Consider the following 17,626-nt stretch of genomic DNA (forward strand, 5'->3'; position numbering starts at 1 on the left):
TCGTTGGACTACAACTCCCCCCATCCCTGACCATTGGCTATGTTGGCTGGGCTGTTGGAAGCTGCAATCCAACTTTGGAAGGCAACCCATTCTCTAGAGGCCCATTAATCTTTGACTTTGTTACCCTGTGACACCAATTGCCAGAGAGAGTAATTCTTAAGACTATTTATATCAAGAATTTTGTGCAATACAAATGTACACAAGCATTTAGAAATTAAAACTGCGTAAAACACTTTTAAAAAAGAGCAGGTGTGTCTGCTGCAGCACTGCTGGGTACATTTAATCTGCCTTCTTTAAATTCTTGTTCTCTTGTCATCTAAACTGTTCCTGACACATTTCAATGCTGCAGTTTCCACAGTTTTGTGTTCCTCCTTAAAATGCAATGGAAGGAGGGGCTTCAATTCAGTTTCAGCAATTAAGGCATGACTAAATGTTGTCATTGCAAACACAGTGCCACCTAGTGAACATTGTTTACACTAGCAACACAGGTGCTACGAAAGGTTGGGACGATAATTAATTCTGGGGGTGTGGCTAGCCATTCACATAAAACACCTATTTTGAAACAACTGCAATGGTTGCCGATTATCTTCTGGGCCCAATTTAAGGTGTGAATGGCAAGATTCAAAGTTCTAAATGACTTGGACTCAAATATCTGAAAATACACTTCATCTCATACCAACAGGCCTGGTCTTTAAAATCTTCTGGGGAAACCCTTTTGGGAGCTCCCACACCTAATGAGGTCTATGGTAACCAACATTTATGGAATTACATCCCCTCTGAGATGTGTCTCACCTCAACACAGTTTTCTTTTAAATGGCAACTGAAGATGCACCTTTTCATCCTGGCCTTTCAGGAGAGATGAGGTACATTGGGTATTGTTAGCACTTCATTTTTCTGTTGCTGCTGCTTAGTGGCTTTATTGCTCTGTGACTGTAGTCTAGATTATATGGTTGTTGCTGTATTTTATGTTAATTTTGGTTTTCAAATGCATTTTTCACACCTTTAAAAATCAGTAGAGGGCATATTTTTAAATGTTGCAAATAAACAAAAAACAAAATTAAATAAATAAACAGAAATAGTGATATTTGGGGTTTAAATGACAAGAATCTCATACATACAATAAGGAGAAATCTCAAAGGCCAATCCTAATCGATTTGGCCCACATTTCTTGCCTTGTAAGGATACTTCAACTGGGGCCTAAAAGCAGTTTCACATATTTTAGAAAGAGCCAAAAGAAGATATGCAAGTGCCTCACACATATTCCTGTGTGTGCATTTCAGCAAATACACACAAGCTCAACAGATGCACATGCAAGGAGCATTTGTATCTTCTCCTGGAATAATTCCAGCTGCCCTGGAATAATTAAGTGGATCTCCAAGTCATTTGTGCATCTGTTTCTCCACACTGTCTGCACCTTGCAACATCACCTTAAGATAAAACTGACTTATACTATAGGCTTGCTTTTAAAAAAAGGTTGACTTTATTCTTCTTATGTGGATGGGGATATGGGATGTGGAAAGAGAAGCAGGTTTGAGGAAGGACAGATGCTGCTTCCCAAGTAAGTATGGGAAGAAGGAATTCAGTCACTAGAAAAAGGAGGAAATAGCAAGCAATGATATCCTTACAAGATAGGGGAAGTTGCATGATATTGTACAATGGATTAGTCTTACACGGGGAAGATTTTGCTAGCCTTACACATGACACGGCATTTTTTGTTTTGCAAAATTGGCTGCATAAAGTTAACCATCACCAGCTCTTTCCCTTACTGAGCCAAGGTTGCTTGCTGCATTACTGCCATTATGTTTTCAAACAGTAATATTTTTATTCATTAAACATCACAGTCTATGCCTAGGAATACCGGATGGCACATAAATGTTATAATTCAATGAACTTTGCCATGACTGACTGAGCTTAAATTAGCAGAGCCTCTTGATTTGCAAGCACATCTTGAGCTTTGCCCTCTAGCAGCGCCTGTGACTGCAGATCAAATCAATGGCATATCCTGCTTCCAGCTGTTTTCATTTTCTAACCCTTGATATTCCATTGAGATTTCTTCTGATCTAGCCTGAATTATGTCACCTTAAAGACCTCTCTAAAATTTGGAACAGAACCTGCATGTAAGGTGTCAAGTCCCCTTAAAAACTACATATAAAGTAAGCAAAAAGGTTGCAGAGAGGCCAAATGAAGCTGGACAAGAACAACACGAGAGCACACTTTTAGGAAGGAAGGCATTTCATTAATAATGAAACTTTATTGCCTACCACCCATAGCAAACATACAAGGGAAACTACTTTTGTTATACTAGGGAAACTATTTTTGTTATTAATTTGTTATCACAAAGAGGGCCCCCTGTAACAAAATGCTGCAGTGGATCTCTGGTGCGTGTGCCTGAGGGGACTATTTAAGTAGTCACACCCCATCTTTTGCTTTAATGGGGAATTGGATAAATTAATGGTGGGATGAAGTTAAACCTAGATGCTAGTATTGTTGGCCTCCAGGGCCAAAGATTGCATTCAGCACCAGGAATGTGCTATTGCCCTCACATCCTGCTTATGGACATACCATAAACATCTAGTTTGCCACTGTGCAGAACAGGATGGGTCTCTGGTCTGATTCAACAGGTCTGCTCTTATAATGCAGTCTCTAGTGCCCAGAAAAAAACAGCAGCATAAACCCAAGCCTACTCGGTACAGGTATAGTAGCTAAAACCAGACATGCAACTTCAACAAGCAAACATCAGTTTTTCTGATGTGCAGCATTGCAGACTGAAGCATTTTTACCACAGACTAAAACTGCTCCATGGGCACCAAGTGTAGCAGAAGGCAACCTATTGTACTGATGGTCAAGGAATAAACAGCAGAGAAGCCCAGAGGGTTAAAGAAACCAGCCAATGATGGAGGGTGGGAAGGATGTTGGCACATCTTCCCAAAAAGAGTTAACAGGAGTTGTTTGTTACCAAACCAGTAACAGGCAAATTGAGTCAAAGCTGAAAACGTATTTGCAAAAGGCTTTCCAGATAAATCTCCTGTCGTAAGACTGAATCATCCACTCACCAGCAGCTGCACACAGATTAAGACATGTACTTGCAGACCACTAAATGCCACAAGCACAGAACAGGTGCACAAGTACTGATGGTGCACAAGCAAGGAAAGCCTAAGAACAGATACACTCAAAAGGTGCTGATCATGAAAGTTAGAAACAAAAAATAAAGACCCCTAAAGCTGCCTTCAAGTTTTGTCAAGAAACCTCAAGCAAGATAGCTCTGAGAACCACAGTTGACCCACATAATAAAACTGAAACAGTCCCACAAATTCATTCTGATACACAACTGAGTGTCACATTCCACCTCTTCCCACACTTCATGGAGTATTCACAAATATGAACATTAGTACTTGCCTTGCTTCCTTTACGTTGCCTTGGATTTGCAGCTTTCACCACCTTGGCTGGGGTTGAATGCTCTAGTGAGAGGGAAGAAAAGCCAAAAAATTAATATGCTAAGTTGGTCACTGAAGCGGTTTTTAGTCCCTATTGTATCACTCCATGCAATTACACTTAACATTCATCTACCTTCCAAGGAACGACCAGGTCAGTCTCTAAGAAAATCAAGTCTCTCTTCCATAACTACTGGGAAGATCAGTAGATTGAAACATGATATTCAAATTCAATATGTAGAGCCATGACTCTACTGAGATTCCCCCCCCCCCTTCTTAATAGATTGCTCTAAGCACTCTGTACCCAGAAAACGCTCAGTGTTCCATCTGAGAGTAAATGGTCAGCATTATCTTCAAATGGTTCTCACCCACCCATAGGCAATACCTATGTTTTCAAGCCTGGCATGAAGAGGAGTTATTACCAGCTAGAACTGGCTCCCAAAGCCAGGCTGTGAACCTGCTGTGTCCATTCACTGCAAAGGAAGAAAAATGCCAACTCTTGGGAGGAAGTAGGAGGTATTGCCTACTACCCAGGAGTAGGCAGTGCTTCCTACCTTCTCTCAATTCTTTCTTCAGAGGAGCCTGCCCCCTAGAGGAGGGTGTGACAGAGTATCCCAGTAGCCGGACAATGCCAAATTGGGAGAATACCTTTCTTTCACTAGTAAAATAATCCACGAGACCAAGAATTTAAATCCCCTAAAGTTGCTGAATACAACAGCAGCAGCAACAAAACGTATCAGAAGCAACTACCTTTAAATCAAAATCTCAAAATAAGCAGGCTTCCCCACCAAAGCAGGGCAAAAGTTAGCTGCGTAGAAGCCAGAAAACAGCAAGTTGCAGAGTACTCTCCCAAACTCTCCTGCCAGCTTCTATTACATTCCCTTACTATGGTTTTCCCAGTATTTGGGTTGTCTATGGGTCTTCAGAAATACATCCTTATACAGGGAGCATACAGTTTTGTTTTGTTCATCCAACGGGGGGGGGGGGGGGGAGGTTGGTAAGAAGCTTACTGTGGCCCAACACTTTTTTGTGGATCAGCAACCAATGCTGAGAAAGATTTTAGGCACAATGATACCAGAGTCTCTCCTGAACTTTGATAGAAGCACAAAATCACCATTGCTGTAAGAATCCTAGTATGCAACATGTGCTAATGAAGGGATAGTGTATAGACTGCCAACATTATCCACAATATGCATCTCATGGACAGAAGGCAATTTTTTAAAGTGAAAAAGGGAACTCACTTCCAGGCTTTCCAAAAGCAGGATGTCAGCTAAAAGATCTGAATTAGCATAGATACTTAACGCTACTAAAAATTACATTGTTGAGCAGAAATGCTTCTATTATTGTATGCATGAAATGAGACCATAGCTGAGGAACATCACTCCTGTGTTTCTTAGTGATTGGCTATGGCCCTGGAACTGGAAGCAGGGAAGGCAAATTTGAGAAGGGCATGCAAGTGGGGAGGCTGGCACTGGCTTTTTGTTCAGTATCCTGATACCCTTCAAAGCACTCAAATTAAAGCCAGCTCTATTGCTATTCAGCACATCCAACCATAAAGGGGGTATTTTTGCCGGGGTGTCTGTGTAGGGTGATTAAAATGTCCACATAGCAGATTTCAGCAACCCCTACCCCCATGTACACATGGGCTAGTCCCGCCAATTTTAACCTGCAACAAATAAACTAAATCAGAAAAGACCAGTGCATGAAAAATAAATTGCTATTTTGACTTTGTACCATACAAAAGTCTCTAGTTACAGATCAGGAACAGCTATATGCAGTACTGCTGCTGGGAGAATCTAGTGTAGAGGGAGAAAGAATGCTAAAACCCACAGCTGAACAATACCTTCACTGGAGCAATAAAAGTACTGCCCAACTATGGATTTTGGAGGGTTTGTTTCTTACAGACCAACACTGCTACCGTTGCTCATTTTTTCACTGCAGTGTTACTGTTCATTTAAAAGTTGTTTACAACATAGAACTTGACACTCTAGTAATTCTCATGGCTTGGTTTTATACAAATTCAGCATATATAGCTTTTCCTTCCACAACATGTTTATGTGGATTTTCATAGGCAGCTAGGAAAGTGCTACTCTACACATGAAGAAACAGTTATACTAATTAAAGTTCATTAACATTTCCACTGTCAATACTGTCTTCCTGCCACGTGCGCCTGTTTCTAAACTATGTGAGTATCTCTGAGGATTAAAATACAGAACAAATCAATCCACCTAATGGATTACAGAAAAGGAGTTCATGATTGAAGGAAAATCTGCTTTCTGATCCCAAAGAACTCAGAACCCCGAGAGCTAACAAAGGAGCAACCCCCAATTAACATGCTACAAAGTGACCTACAGGAACAGCTAATTTCCCTTAACAATGAAAAGGCTAACAGTCCCTGTTCAAAACAAGAGAAAAAATAGAAGGCACTCAGAACCAGCCACAGCCATTCGGCCAAACTATTTCACAAAAATGGAACGGGACACTGCCACACGAGACTCTGGATGATCCTAAATGATATAGTAACTTGCAGGGAGTTATTCACAACAAGCTGAGGCAGCAAAAATTCAGACTTTGCTTGGTGGATAGAAAAACGTTCCAATGGTTGGTTTCCAAGGGTGGCCACTTCCAACAACCACTGCTGAGGATCACTTTCTAGGAAGCGTTAAAAAAATATGGGCAAGTTTTCCTAGTCTGTCAAGAACAATGTAGCACTTCTTCCCAAAAGCAGACTGAGCTTATGGGGCAATGACAGGAGCAATCAGCCATTCACCCTCAAAAATCATATGAATTAAACAGTCTTCTGCTAAAGTGCATACAATCTTTAATATCACTTGGCTGTGATAGTCACAAGAATCTATTGCTCCCTAGAGCTTTCTTTCCCCTTCCATCCATTCTGAACTTCCCCCAAGGGAGGGGAGAGGAAAGCCATAGTTTGAAAACCACTGGGCTAAACGTAAAACTACAACAACCTACAATAGTGGAAAAAAGACTGCCATTCACCCCTCTCTGAACAGGTTTGAATTTGAAAAGAACCCAAGTAAATAAGAAAGTCAAGGAACTTCTACCACATCAAAAGCTTAGCAACTTTTAATTAAGACTTACTTTTTAATTTAGGGAATGATATTGCATTCACAAATTTTGTATGGTTATGTAAATGTTGCATGATAACATTAGCAATAAGCAAAATCCAGTGATTAGTACTGTATATGAACAATAGTATACCAACTCCTGTTTGGCATGCAACTCTCTGCTGAGATTCCAGGAACCAAATCCACTTAGTGTGGTAAAAGCCTCCCAGCAACTACTGTCAGGCACCACACTAGGAATTCATGCTGTAGCCCATGGGTAGGCAAACTAAGGCCCAATTGCTTTCTAAATCCAGCCCGCAGACAGTCAGGGAAACAGCATGTTTTTACATAAGTAGAATGTGTGCTTTTATTTAAAATGCACCTCTGGGTTATTTGTGGGGCATAGGAATTTGTTCATTTTTTTCTTCAAAATATAGTCCGGCCCCCCACAAGGTCTGAGGGAAGTGGACCGGCCCCCTGCTGAAAAAGTTGTTGACCCCTGCTCTAGCCAGTGTTTCCCAACCTTGGATCTCAAGCTGTTTTTTGACTATAATTCCCACCATCCCTGACCACTGGTCTCGCTAACTAGGGATGATGGGAGTTGTAATCCAAAAACAGCTGGAGACTCAAAGTTGGGAAACACTCTGCTCTGGAGAAAAGAGCACATTATTGCTGGACAACTCATAACTTTCATAACCAGTTCATGCACTTGATTTCTGAAGCAGAGAACAATTTGCATGTGTGAATGAGCAATTGCATATACAAGCGTACAGACAGAACTTTTAATATTGTTTTAAATCAGTGTAGATAATCAAATGTTAAGCTATCAAGTGATGCAAATGTCTGTGTGAGCCATTATGTGGGATTCTATTACCTAAAAAGAGTACACAGAGCTGTAACAATTTGTCTCCAGTTACATTCCCTCAGGGGGAGCATGTTTAGGGCCACATGCCAGCAATGAGTAGAGCCAGAATAAATTTGCAATGCTGCAGGTTAACATCCTTTATTTGTGTTCCCATTTCCTCCATTTTTATATCTGGTTCACGCTTCGCACTTTACCTTTTCCAACAGCACAGGGTGGAAATATGCGCACCTGCATCTATCCATTCATTTTGACTCCACCCATTTCCATCCCTGCCCCCTTCTCTCTTCATGCTCCATGAATCCTACAGCTCAGTGCAAGCCACAATGCATAAAAGTAAGTGATTCCCAGAGGGGCTGATTGAATACCAACATTGGACTGCAACAGCTGTATCGTCAAATGAAAGTAGGCCAGGGGCTGGGAAAAACTGGTTCCCCACCACTACCTATATATTATAGTTTATGTTCATTTATATTGTGCTTGTTTATAACAAAGCACCTAAAAACTTAAGGACTTCTTTACTACTGGTCCAATACTTTATATTTACTACTCTTTACTACTTTTCTACTGGTCCAATCATTTCATGTTTTCATATCCCCACCAAGGAAGAGATGGCTCAGGTCCATCTTTTCCGCCGATGCTCTCTTATAGTAGAAGCTTTGTGCAATGGTGGACTCTATTGCATTTCATTATATTTACACACCACTTGATTGTAAACAAACACACACACACACAAAATCCAAAGTGGACTTTTTTTTTTTTTACTATGCTTCTAGTTTCACTTTTAATTTAATTCTCAAAGCATGATGTGCTATTGATGAAATGAGAGATTAGAGCATAAGGCAAAGGAGTAAAATTAGGCAGATGAGTGGAAGCTGTAGCTCCACCCTTAAGCCTCAAGGAAAAACAACTATCATCTGGCAGAAACCATTCCATCAGGCTGCAGCAGAGGAAGAAAAGGGAAGCAGCCAAACTCCCACCAATTCTGCTGGAAGACCAATTCTATTCGGTTTCTCCTCTTCCTTCAACTGTTTCTCCCCCCGTTTCTCATTGTAAGAACTACGTAACATTATAAAGAACTGATACCTGAGTTTGCTTGCTTTCCTGTTCCCTCTCCATCACTTCTTCCATTTGTATTGCATATTTTGGACTGTAAGCAAGAGGGGGAAGGAGCTGTCTCACTTTTGACTGATTGTTAAGGCTGCATTACTATAGCTCAGTCGGTTGGGCATGAGACTCAATCTTAAGGTCATGAGTTCGAGTCCCACATTTGGACAAAAAAAAATTACTGCATTGAAGGTGGTTGGACTAGATGACCCTTGTGGTCTCTTTAAACTCTACAATTCTATGATTCTACTATCCCAACGCCACTCCACCCCACTCCTGCTAACAGCAGTGGGGCTTGATGGAGTAGCACAGCCACTTCTATAGCTCTGCTGCTTGCTCACACCAGCTAGGGCAGAAAGGGAGGGGTTAAGAAATGCCCCTTTGTCGCACCTGCTCCCAAGCTGATGTAGCAAAGAGGCCTGGATTAGGCCTGTTTCGGTGACAGGGCAACAGCAGAGTCTATTCAAGATCCAGCAGATCCTGTGCCAGCTTCTAATCACCCCCTTTGGGGGGTTTCCACTGGCTATTGCTGCAGAATAGCTTGTGACTACTGTCCAGTTGCACTGGAGCAAGGCAAAGCAAAGGTGGATAGATATTTCCACGCCATACAAACTCCTCCAGTATAGCAGATCAATGGTTTGAATTGTTCTGTATATCACAGTTCTTTAAACAAATATAACCTTAAAAAAAAAACTTTTAAAAAGCTGACATAATGGCATCCAGTAAAACACCTTACAGGGTATTGGTATCCTGCAACTGCTGTGTAGTGTATTTTTTTTTTTGCCATAGCTGTTTGCTTTAGATGTTGTGAAAGCCATATTGATAGCATTCCCGGTGCTAGAATTCTCGTGAATGTAATGTAATGGATTTCCAATTTGCAATGGTTAACAATTGTAAGAAAAGAAAAGAAAAAAAGCTTCTCTGCCACCCCATACCAGGATTTGTAGTAACTCCCCATGTAGATGTTTAGTGGTAAATGCAAATCATTCCAATGCAGTGGGCAGCAGGCTCTCCCTTGAGCCATCTTTTTGCCTCTGGCTCCACCTCAGCCAGTATGCTGCACCTGGCTCCAGGTGGTGGATTCTCAGGAATCCAGTTAACAGAATAGATTCTGAAAGTCGGAAGCCTGCCCACCTCTATTGTGAATTATTCTAAAGTTCTAACTTGCCATCAAAATAGCTCACAAAAAGCATCTATAGACCTTTTATCACCAGATGGCAGCATACTGTAAATGCACTACCAGCCCTTTCGGTCCTGCACTAACAAGGCAGATCTACTAAAAAAACACCAGTTCCAGAAAGATACAGAGGAGCGCTTATAAAAACCAGTCTGATGTTAGCAGCAAATGCGTATTTAGCACACATGCATGAACAGACACACGCACACACACACACTTTGCAAGGGAAGGCAAATAATTTACATGCTCAAGGTCATATGCTCAAAGGATTTCACTCCCATTCTAATTCAAAGGGCACCTCCCCACACCTTTTTAAAATCAGCTAGGCTAGGTCACTGTGTCTTTTCAAATCAGGCTAGAGACGGAAAGACAGAGAAAGAAATAACAGCTTTTTGACAAATGTACCTCCTCACTTGCAGCATATTAAACTGGAAAACAACAATTCAGTGGGAAATCCAAAGGTTGATTGCCTTTCCAAAAACAGGCAAGTTAATCAATTAGCAGCTCTCTATATCTATAGGCTATATGCCATATCAGAACCCTGCATTTGCCACTGTAGTCTAATCTGGAAGCACACACTCAAGGTAAGAGAAGCTGTTAACATAGGAAAGAGGGAGGAGGGAATGCAAGAGTGGGCTGGTTTTGGTCACTTCCGGGAGAGAGCTGCAACCTAGCTGAATGCCACGTTAGTCCTTCCACCTGTGCCTGTCTATCATGACCATAGGCAGGGACTGTATGACATTTCTTGGGAAAAGCTACATATTTTTCAGCTGTCACAATGCACCTCCATGAACACAAGATGCCGGCTTCTAACAACTATCCTCACCTGGGCAACTTCACAGAGCTATGCTCAAGTTCACCCAATAGCTACAGCAGCTTAACAAGTCAGCAGCAAAAAAGTAATTGAAAGGTATGTGGGTCAGACTTTCTTTATACTCAAAATGAATAGCACCTCTTACAAGCAACGTCTCTCTTAAGCCAAGAAGCTAAGCTTTACTGTTGAGAAGTTGTACCTCAAAACAGTGTTGCAGTATGGGAGTAACTGCCACACAAGTTATTCAGGGAATGAACACTAGCGAGCATTCAAAGAGGGGGCATCAGCCTAAAAGCATTGCAACCTTGTCCTGAGAGAGAAAGCAGGTTTTTCCACAGAGCCTTAGCTCTGCCTCCCTGTGCATATACAGTCAGGCCTCTAATGAAAAGCTCGTTAACAGTTAATTATTACCTATTCAGATACATGATCTCAGCACAGCCGAGCAGCCAAGGAAGGAGGAAAATGGTCACATGACCCAAATCTTGTTCTATGAAAGCAGAGTCAACTATATTTAGTGCTATAAATAATGCCTACATTCCCACCCTCAACCCTCCATGACAACCCAAAGAGGCCACCTATCTCTGTTCCACGCCAAAGGAAAGCCAATCCCCTCCCTCTTGTCAGATATCTTTCATCCCCTTCTGCCAAGGTAACTGGCCTGTGCCCAACTCTGCAGAGAATGGTGCACTCTGCATATGAGTGACAGGCTGCAATCCAGCAATACAGGGTGATCTGTTCTACTTCTTGGCCCATGCAAATGAGAGCAACAAGTTCTGCAGCAGCCACCGTGACAAGGAGAGCAAAAAGCGCAGAGGGGTTTGCAGCAGAATTCCAGAATCTAATTTAAAATGCTTGCAGTTCCCTTCAGAGCCTCAGAGAGCCCGAGTGACCACTCTCCCTTTTGCAATGTAGTAGCAGTGCCTTAGCTGCTTGTCCAAGCACAGATCCTGTAGCAGAGGAACTCAGTTTTGATGCAGGTTCATTTTCTTCAGATAGATAGCATTCCATACCAGACACAATCCTACTTACTGCTGGAAAGTGAAAACTTAATACGCAAAGACAAGCAGTTCCCATTCAGGAAGGGTACCTTAAAACTGTACAAAAATAAAAAACTCAAGCAGAAAAGCATAACTTACATTAGTCACAGACAGATTTTTAAAATCCCATAACAGGGCCGTCCAAAGGTCAGCCATGCCTGGAAAGAAACAGAGATGAAACCCCCGGATGCATTATTACAACGTTCTTTTTGAACAGTTGCCATTAGGGCATTTAAATGAGCAAAACATAGCTCTGAAGCATCCTAAAATGGTTTAGGTGTAAGCAATTAACGACACAAGACACAACTCACTCAAATAACTGAATGATATAAGCAGTGTAGAAACCTATACTGTTCAATAATATATGTTTCTAATTTTAAACACTGGTTAACTGGATTAACAACAAAAAAGTAAAGCAGAAGAAAGCAGCAAAGCCTGAGAAAGTTGCATTCTTTTGGCATGCGAAAGAGATCCTCTGTGCCTGTAGCTCAAGTACTACCTAGTATGTGTCCTAGAACTAAAAAGGAAAATTCTAAATCAATAGCAACAAAACTTAGTGTAGCAACCAATAAAGTTTTTGGTACAAATATATGATATAAATATACCATGAAATATAAAGCTATTATAATCCAACATGGATAGTTGACAAAACACAACCATCACTGCGAAGTTAACCTCTCAAGTGCCAGTATTTTTATATATCCATCTTCCAGCTTTATAGTCCCTGCAAAAAGAAATCTGATGAAAGGACACATTTCAGAGCTTTAGTGGCACTACTTAGAAAGCCCTGTCTCGTATACTTGCCACCTGTCTTCTCACAATAATAGGATAGAAAGCAGGGTCCCTAGCTGAACTTAAAGACTGAGGTGGTTCATTATGCCTGGTTGTTTGGAATTAAAATATGCTTTGAACTTGCTAATTCTGGTTGGCTAACCCCATGATTTGGGGTTTGAGGTCTGTGAGCCTTAGGCTGAAATCTTAAACATCTGAGTAGACCTGCATTGGATTCTACTGTTAAATGTTCCATTGAAGAGTGTCAGAAACCCAGGATAAATGGCCTCTTTTCTTTCTGTTTTTAGATGAGTTTTATCATTTTTTAAATTTCACACAACTTTTAATGTTTCATGGTCTGCAGCTTTCAGATGTCCAATTGCTGTTGCTGCGATTTTTAGTGCCTTGCTTATGTTATTTATTGTTACATTTTGTGATTTTATTACATAAACTCCTCTCGATAGATTTACACAAAGTAGCCCAATAATACATAAAATAATTTCAAAGCTACTTCTGTGCTTGAATTTTCTATCTACTCTGCATTAAGCTTTATGTTCACTCCACCCTCACCTCTACTTTACACTCACAACAATTCTGTGATGGTACCACAACCAGCTCAAAGATCAGAAAGCATGGTTCATGGCCAGACAGGAGAATCTGAACCTGACTACCCCAGAGCTGGTTCTCTGCAAGCCACATCATGATTTGCAAACCCACCTCAACCCATGGCTTCTAATTCTACTTTGGTAGCCCACACATAATCTTCAGAAACCATGCTAGACGTAGTTAAGCATTCTCAACTATGGCTGACCATGATGTCCAAACTGACTATAACTATGCATTAGGATGGTTTCTGTGTGCTGATTTTCACAAACATTGCTTTCTTTTTTCAACTTCTAAGAAAACCCAGTTTGGAGATGAGATGCCTTTGAAATGAGGAAACTGTGCAATAGTCCCGAGTTACTATGTTGTTTTATTTATTATGGTAGAGTAGACCTCCCTTCAATCACATTCCCTATGTAGTATACAAAAAATAAAAGTAGAATGTAGCAAGTATTTCTCAAAATGATTAGGCAGTCTTGAGGTCAATCAGTTTAGGAGTATGTAAAGCAAAGCAAAAATAAAAATACATACTACAATTAAGAACTGAAAATAGATTTGAAATTTTAGCAATTTGTTTTTACCAGTTATCCTTCCCCCTCCCTGAAATGATAAACAACACTGTTCAGATGCATTCATCCACAGTAAACCTTTATTTTCTGACAAGCTAGCACAGCCTGCAAATTCAAATGAACAGGAATCCTATTTACTGTACGGACCCCACAGAAAATCTGGAGAATCTGGAGATTAATAGTGGAATCTAAAAATACAAAACTGATAGATTTTGGATTGACTCTGAAGCACCTGGTTTAATTCTCTGCTCACGTACAGGTTCACTTAATTGTTCTAGACAATTTCCACTCTTGCCTTCAACACCCAAATAGTAAAACACAGTTCATCAACCACTTTTGTCATCAAACCCAATGACAAAGCCTTCAATGCAGATCCAACCTCCATGCCTCATTGCAATTCTGCCTCAAGCGTACTGAGCAAGAGATCTGACTGCAACGTGGCAGGCATACTGGATGGACTCTTATGCCTTCTACTCCTGTGCGCAATAAAGAACTGCTGGCTGTCCCACAGGCTGGCCACCCAGGCTGCAAAAGATGACCTACCAGTTAAATTATAACTAAACTACTATTCATTATTTATTCTTGAAGGAAGGGAACTCTCTCAGCTACACCCACTTGCCGTATTGATGCAGCACCAAAATTGGTCTGGGGCAGGGCAACTTACTATGGTGTACCACGCTACAGACCTAGAGTTCTCAACTGCACCGTGGTGTGGAGGGTTTTTCAGTACCTCCCCAGTCACGTTCAGACCACTTCCTGCTGGGTTTAAGCCAGCAGCAACTACTACCCTCTGTAGGGGCAGCAAATCCAGTAGCGCAGTCCAGAAATGAACTTAATTCAGGGGTTTCCAAAAAGTCCTCAAGGAGTTTCCTTGTTGCCATGTGCAGCACACCAAGCCTTTGTCTCAATTGCTCAGGAAGTTAGCACAATTGTTCCTAAGGGTTCTCTCTCACAGGGCAGAGCCTGGTCCCTGGTTTACCTAGTAACTTAGCTAAGGAAGCAGGCAGCAAGACTACTAGAATGCAGGTGGTAGAAGGCTCACATTGAATATGACTAAACACAGGTAAAAGTTCACTACTGAGCCTAGTCTGTGGCCATAACAGCAAGGAAACACTTCTCTGCTAACCATCACATACTTGGGAGTGGTGTCCAGCAGAGATATTCCAAGCAGCTCATGGCTTAGTACCACATGAAAGGATTCAAAAAACCTTCAGCGCCTGCTGTAACATGTTTGCTAAACATGTTGTCAAGACAAAATCATTTACCTTCACCTTCATCAGAGTCTAGATGCCACAATTATGGCAGTTCAGTCGGAGGATGTGTCAAAAGCACTGTCTGATGTAGCATTCTGGGATGAATTTCAGTTGATGCAGCTTGAAAATGCAAGACAAGGTGCTTGGGGCTATGTAACCTACTTTTTGTTCACTTGATCTTTACCACTCATGGCTAATTACTAGAGATGGGGAAGATCTCCCAAGCTTTCCTCAGATTAGCATGGAAATTACCAGGGTTTTTAAAGAGAGAAATGGAAGAACTCTGATGAACCTGGACACAGACAGTCTATCCAGTTATCCATACTTTGCTGCAATGTGTTAGGAGGGACCTGAACAGATTTTGCAAGCTGCAGTTAGAATTCTAGCAGCTACGTTTTAGAAAAACTGGGATCTCTAATTAGAAATATGATTTTTAAATAATAATAATAATAATAATAATAATAATAATAATAATAATAATAACAACAACAACAACAACAACAACAACAACCTTTCCTGGCTGTTCATCAACTTCCAATATCAAGTCAAAGTGCTCACTTTTAAACCCTTCTTAGCTTGGGATCCAGGTATCTAAAAGAACACCTACTCCCTACTACCCATATATCAATATTTAGTGACATTTTCCACCAATTGGAGAGGGAGATGGAAAGTAGAGAAAGAACATTTATGGCTGTGTTATAGTGTCTTTGGAATTCCCTCCAATGAAACCCACTTGATTCCTTCTTTATCTTTTAAGTGCCATGCAAAAACTTTATTTGCCCAGGATTTATAAAAATATATCTGGTATTTTAAGCTCCCTATTCCTATAATTGACAGTATTTGACACTATTTGATGGTTTTAATATTGCTTTATATTTATTGTATCTTAATGCACAGAAATACCATTAGCCACCCTGGGAACCATTGATGGTAATATGAAAATCTTTTTTAAAAAATATATCGAACCTGTGCTTTACATCACTTATCAAGGACAGTATACAAATAGCTAATATTTAATGATATGGTTTGAGGCCAGCTCCAAGCCTGTTTAGCATCTGGACTGGTGACCGGAGAGCAGCAAAACAGCTACAATCTCCTCTCTAGGAGCCCATACAATCATGTTAACTGGGTCGTTCATTATACAAATTATTATAATTACATGTCAATTTATGATAGCACCTCATGCATCAGATGAAGCAGACTTTACTCTATGAAAGCTTATCCCACAACAAATTTGTTAGTTTTTAAGTCTGTTTTATTTGATGCCGCAGACTAAAACAGCAATCTTTCTGGCCATTATTTTTGTAAGGCTTGCAATGTTTTATCTGCAACAAACAATGAACTATGAAAAGGAGCTTAAGGCAAGTTTTCAAAACAGCCCATTATACTGATAGAGGGAGAACCTCGCACATTTTTGCTGAGTCAGCCTACATTGCTAATCGTGGTTTAAAACTATGTGGCACTTTATAGTGTTTGGCTTGTCTCTCTCCATACACCAGCTGCAGCTTTAGGAGCTATCTATGAGCCCAAACCATAATAAAAGCTCAGTTTTGTTTGTTTACAAGAGAGTAAAGATTTCTAACAGCATTTATGTCCAGGCAAAAGTAACTGAATTTAGTTATAGCTCAAATAAACATTTCTTTATCTCCACTTTGAAAAAGCTAACATCTTTTGAAATGTATTTTAAAGCAGGGTTGGAGAACCTGCAGCCCTTCAAATGTTGCTGGATTGCAACTTGAATCAGCCCCAACCAGCATGACCAACGGGGATTGTGGGAGATGTAATCCAACAACATGTGGAAGACCATTGGTTTCTCCACCTGTTTTAAGAAACCATCCACACCCCTTCTCCTTTTAAGAAACTTTAATGACCATACTGTGTCATCAGCATCAGCAACCTATTCCTCAAATTCACTAACATTTGAGATGGATACTATTCAACCAGGCTAAACACAAAAAACTGCATTAGAGCAGTTTGTCAGTGAGGCAGCTTTAATATGACCAAGATAACAAACATGAAATAAACTCTTAAATTTTGCAAAGACAGACAAAAGAAATTCTCAGAACAAACTGCTGCTTGCTTTCTGGCTCATGCAAGCAGCTGCAAACTCAAAAGGGACAATTAAGCAAGGACGACCAGCAGGGTCTAGAGTTGTTGCCCAGCCAGAGATACAGTGGTGCCTCGCAAGACGAAATTAATTCGTTCCGCAAGTCTCTTCGTCTTGCGAGTTTTTCGTCTTGCGATGCACGGTTTCCCATAGGAATGCACTGAAAATCAATTAATGCGTTCCTAGGGAAACCGCCTTCAGACCAGGTCCGGGGACAGTCTGTCCCCGGACCTCTTCTGAAGGCTGGGGGGGGGGGACAAGGGCTTTTCTTCCCACCCCCAGAATTTTAAAATCGCCCCGGGACAGCAGAGGACTTCTCCGCTGTCCGGGGCGATTTAAAAGCCCCTGGGAAGGCAGGCAGGGGGGACAAAGACTTTTGCCCCCCGCCAGCCTTCAGAAGAGGTCCTGGACCTCTTCTGAAGGCGGGCGGGGGGCGAAAGTCTTTGCTCCCCCCGCCTGCCTTCAAAAGCCCTCCGGGACAGGCAGGCAGGGGGGAGCAAAGACTTTCGCCCCCCGCCCGCCTTCAGAAGGTGTTCCCTCCCCGCCGCCCAGCTTCGGAGCATCGTTCCGAAGCCCGGCGGCAGGAGGAGGCGTTCCTGCCCCACCGCCCGGCTTCGGAGGAGGTCCGAGGACAGTGGGGAAGACGCGCTGCGCTTCCCCGCTGTCCCGGATATTTCCCTATGGGCTGTCGTCTTGCGAAGCAAGCCCATAGGGAAATTCGTCTTGCGAAGCGCCTCCAAAACGGAAAACCCTTTCGTCTAGCGGGTTTTCCGTCTTGCGAGGCGTTCATCTTGCGAGGTACCACTGTAATCCCAATCCTTACTCCT

The 17,626-nt window shown here is 41.6% G+C and overlaps 1 protein-coding gene and 1 long non-coding RNA gene across 5 annotated transcripts in view; both read right to left on the reverse strand.

The window, feature by feature from the left end:
- Positions 1–17,626, reverse strand: part of LOC308580037 — a 93,636-nt gene that overhangs the window by 29,578 nt on the left and 46,432 nt on the right. The gene's annotated exons all lie outside the window — the stretch shown is intronic.
- LARP1 (La ribonucleoprotein 1, translational regulator) overlaps positions 1–17,626 on the reverse strand; it is a 68,842-nt gene that overhangs the window by 29,578 nt on the left and 21,638 nt on the right. For all 4 annotated transcript variants that reach the window (XM_081181109.1, XM_081181108.1, XM_081181111.1 and 1 more), the window contains exon 2: positions 3,397–3,458. In XM_081181109.1, the coding sequence (XP_081037235.1) occupies positions 3,397–3,458 (62 nt within the window). The remainder of the gene's footprint in view (positions 1–3,396; positions 3,459–17,626) is intronic.

The sequence above is a fragment of the Podarcis bocagei genome, assembly GCF_964188305.1.
Source record: "Podarcis bocagei genome assembly, chromosome: 2".
NCBI classification, from domain to species: Eukaryota; Metazoa; Chordata; class Lepidosauria; order Squamata; family Lacertidae; genus Podarcis; species Podarcis bocagei.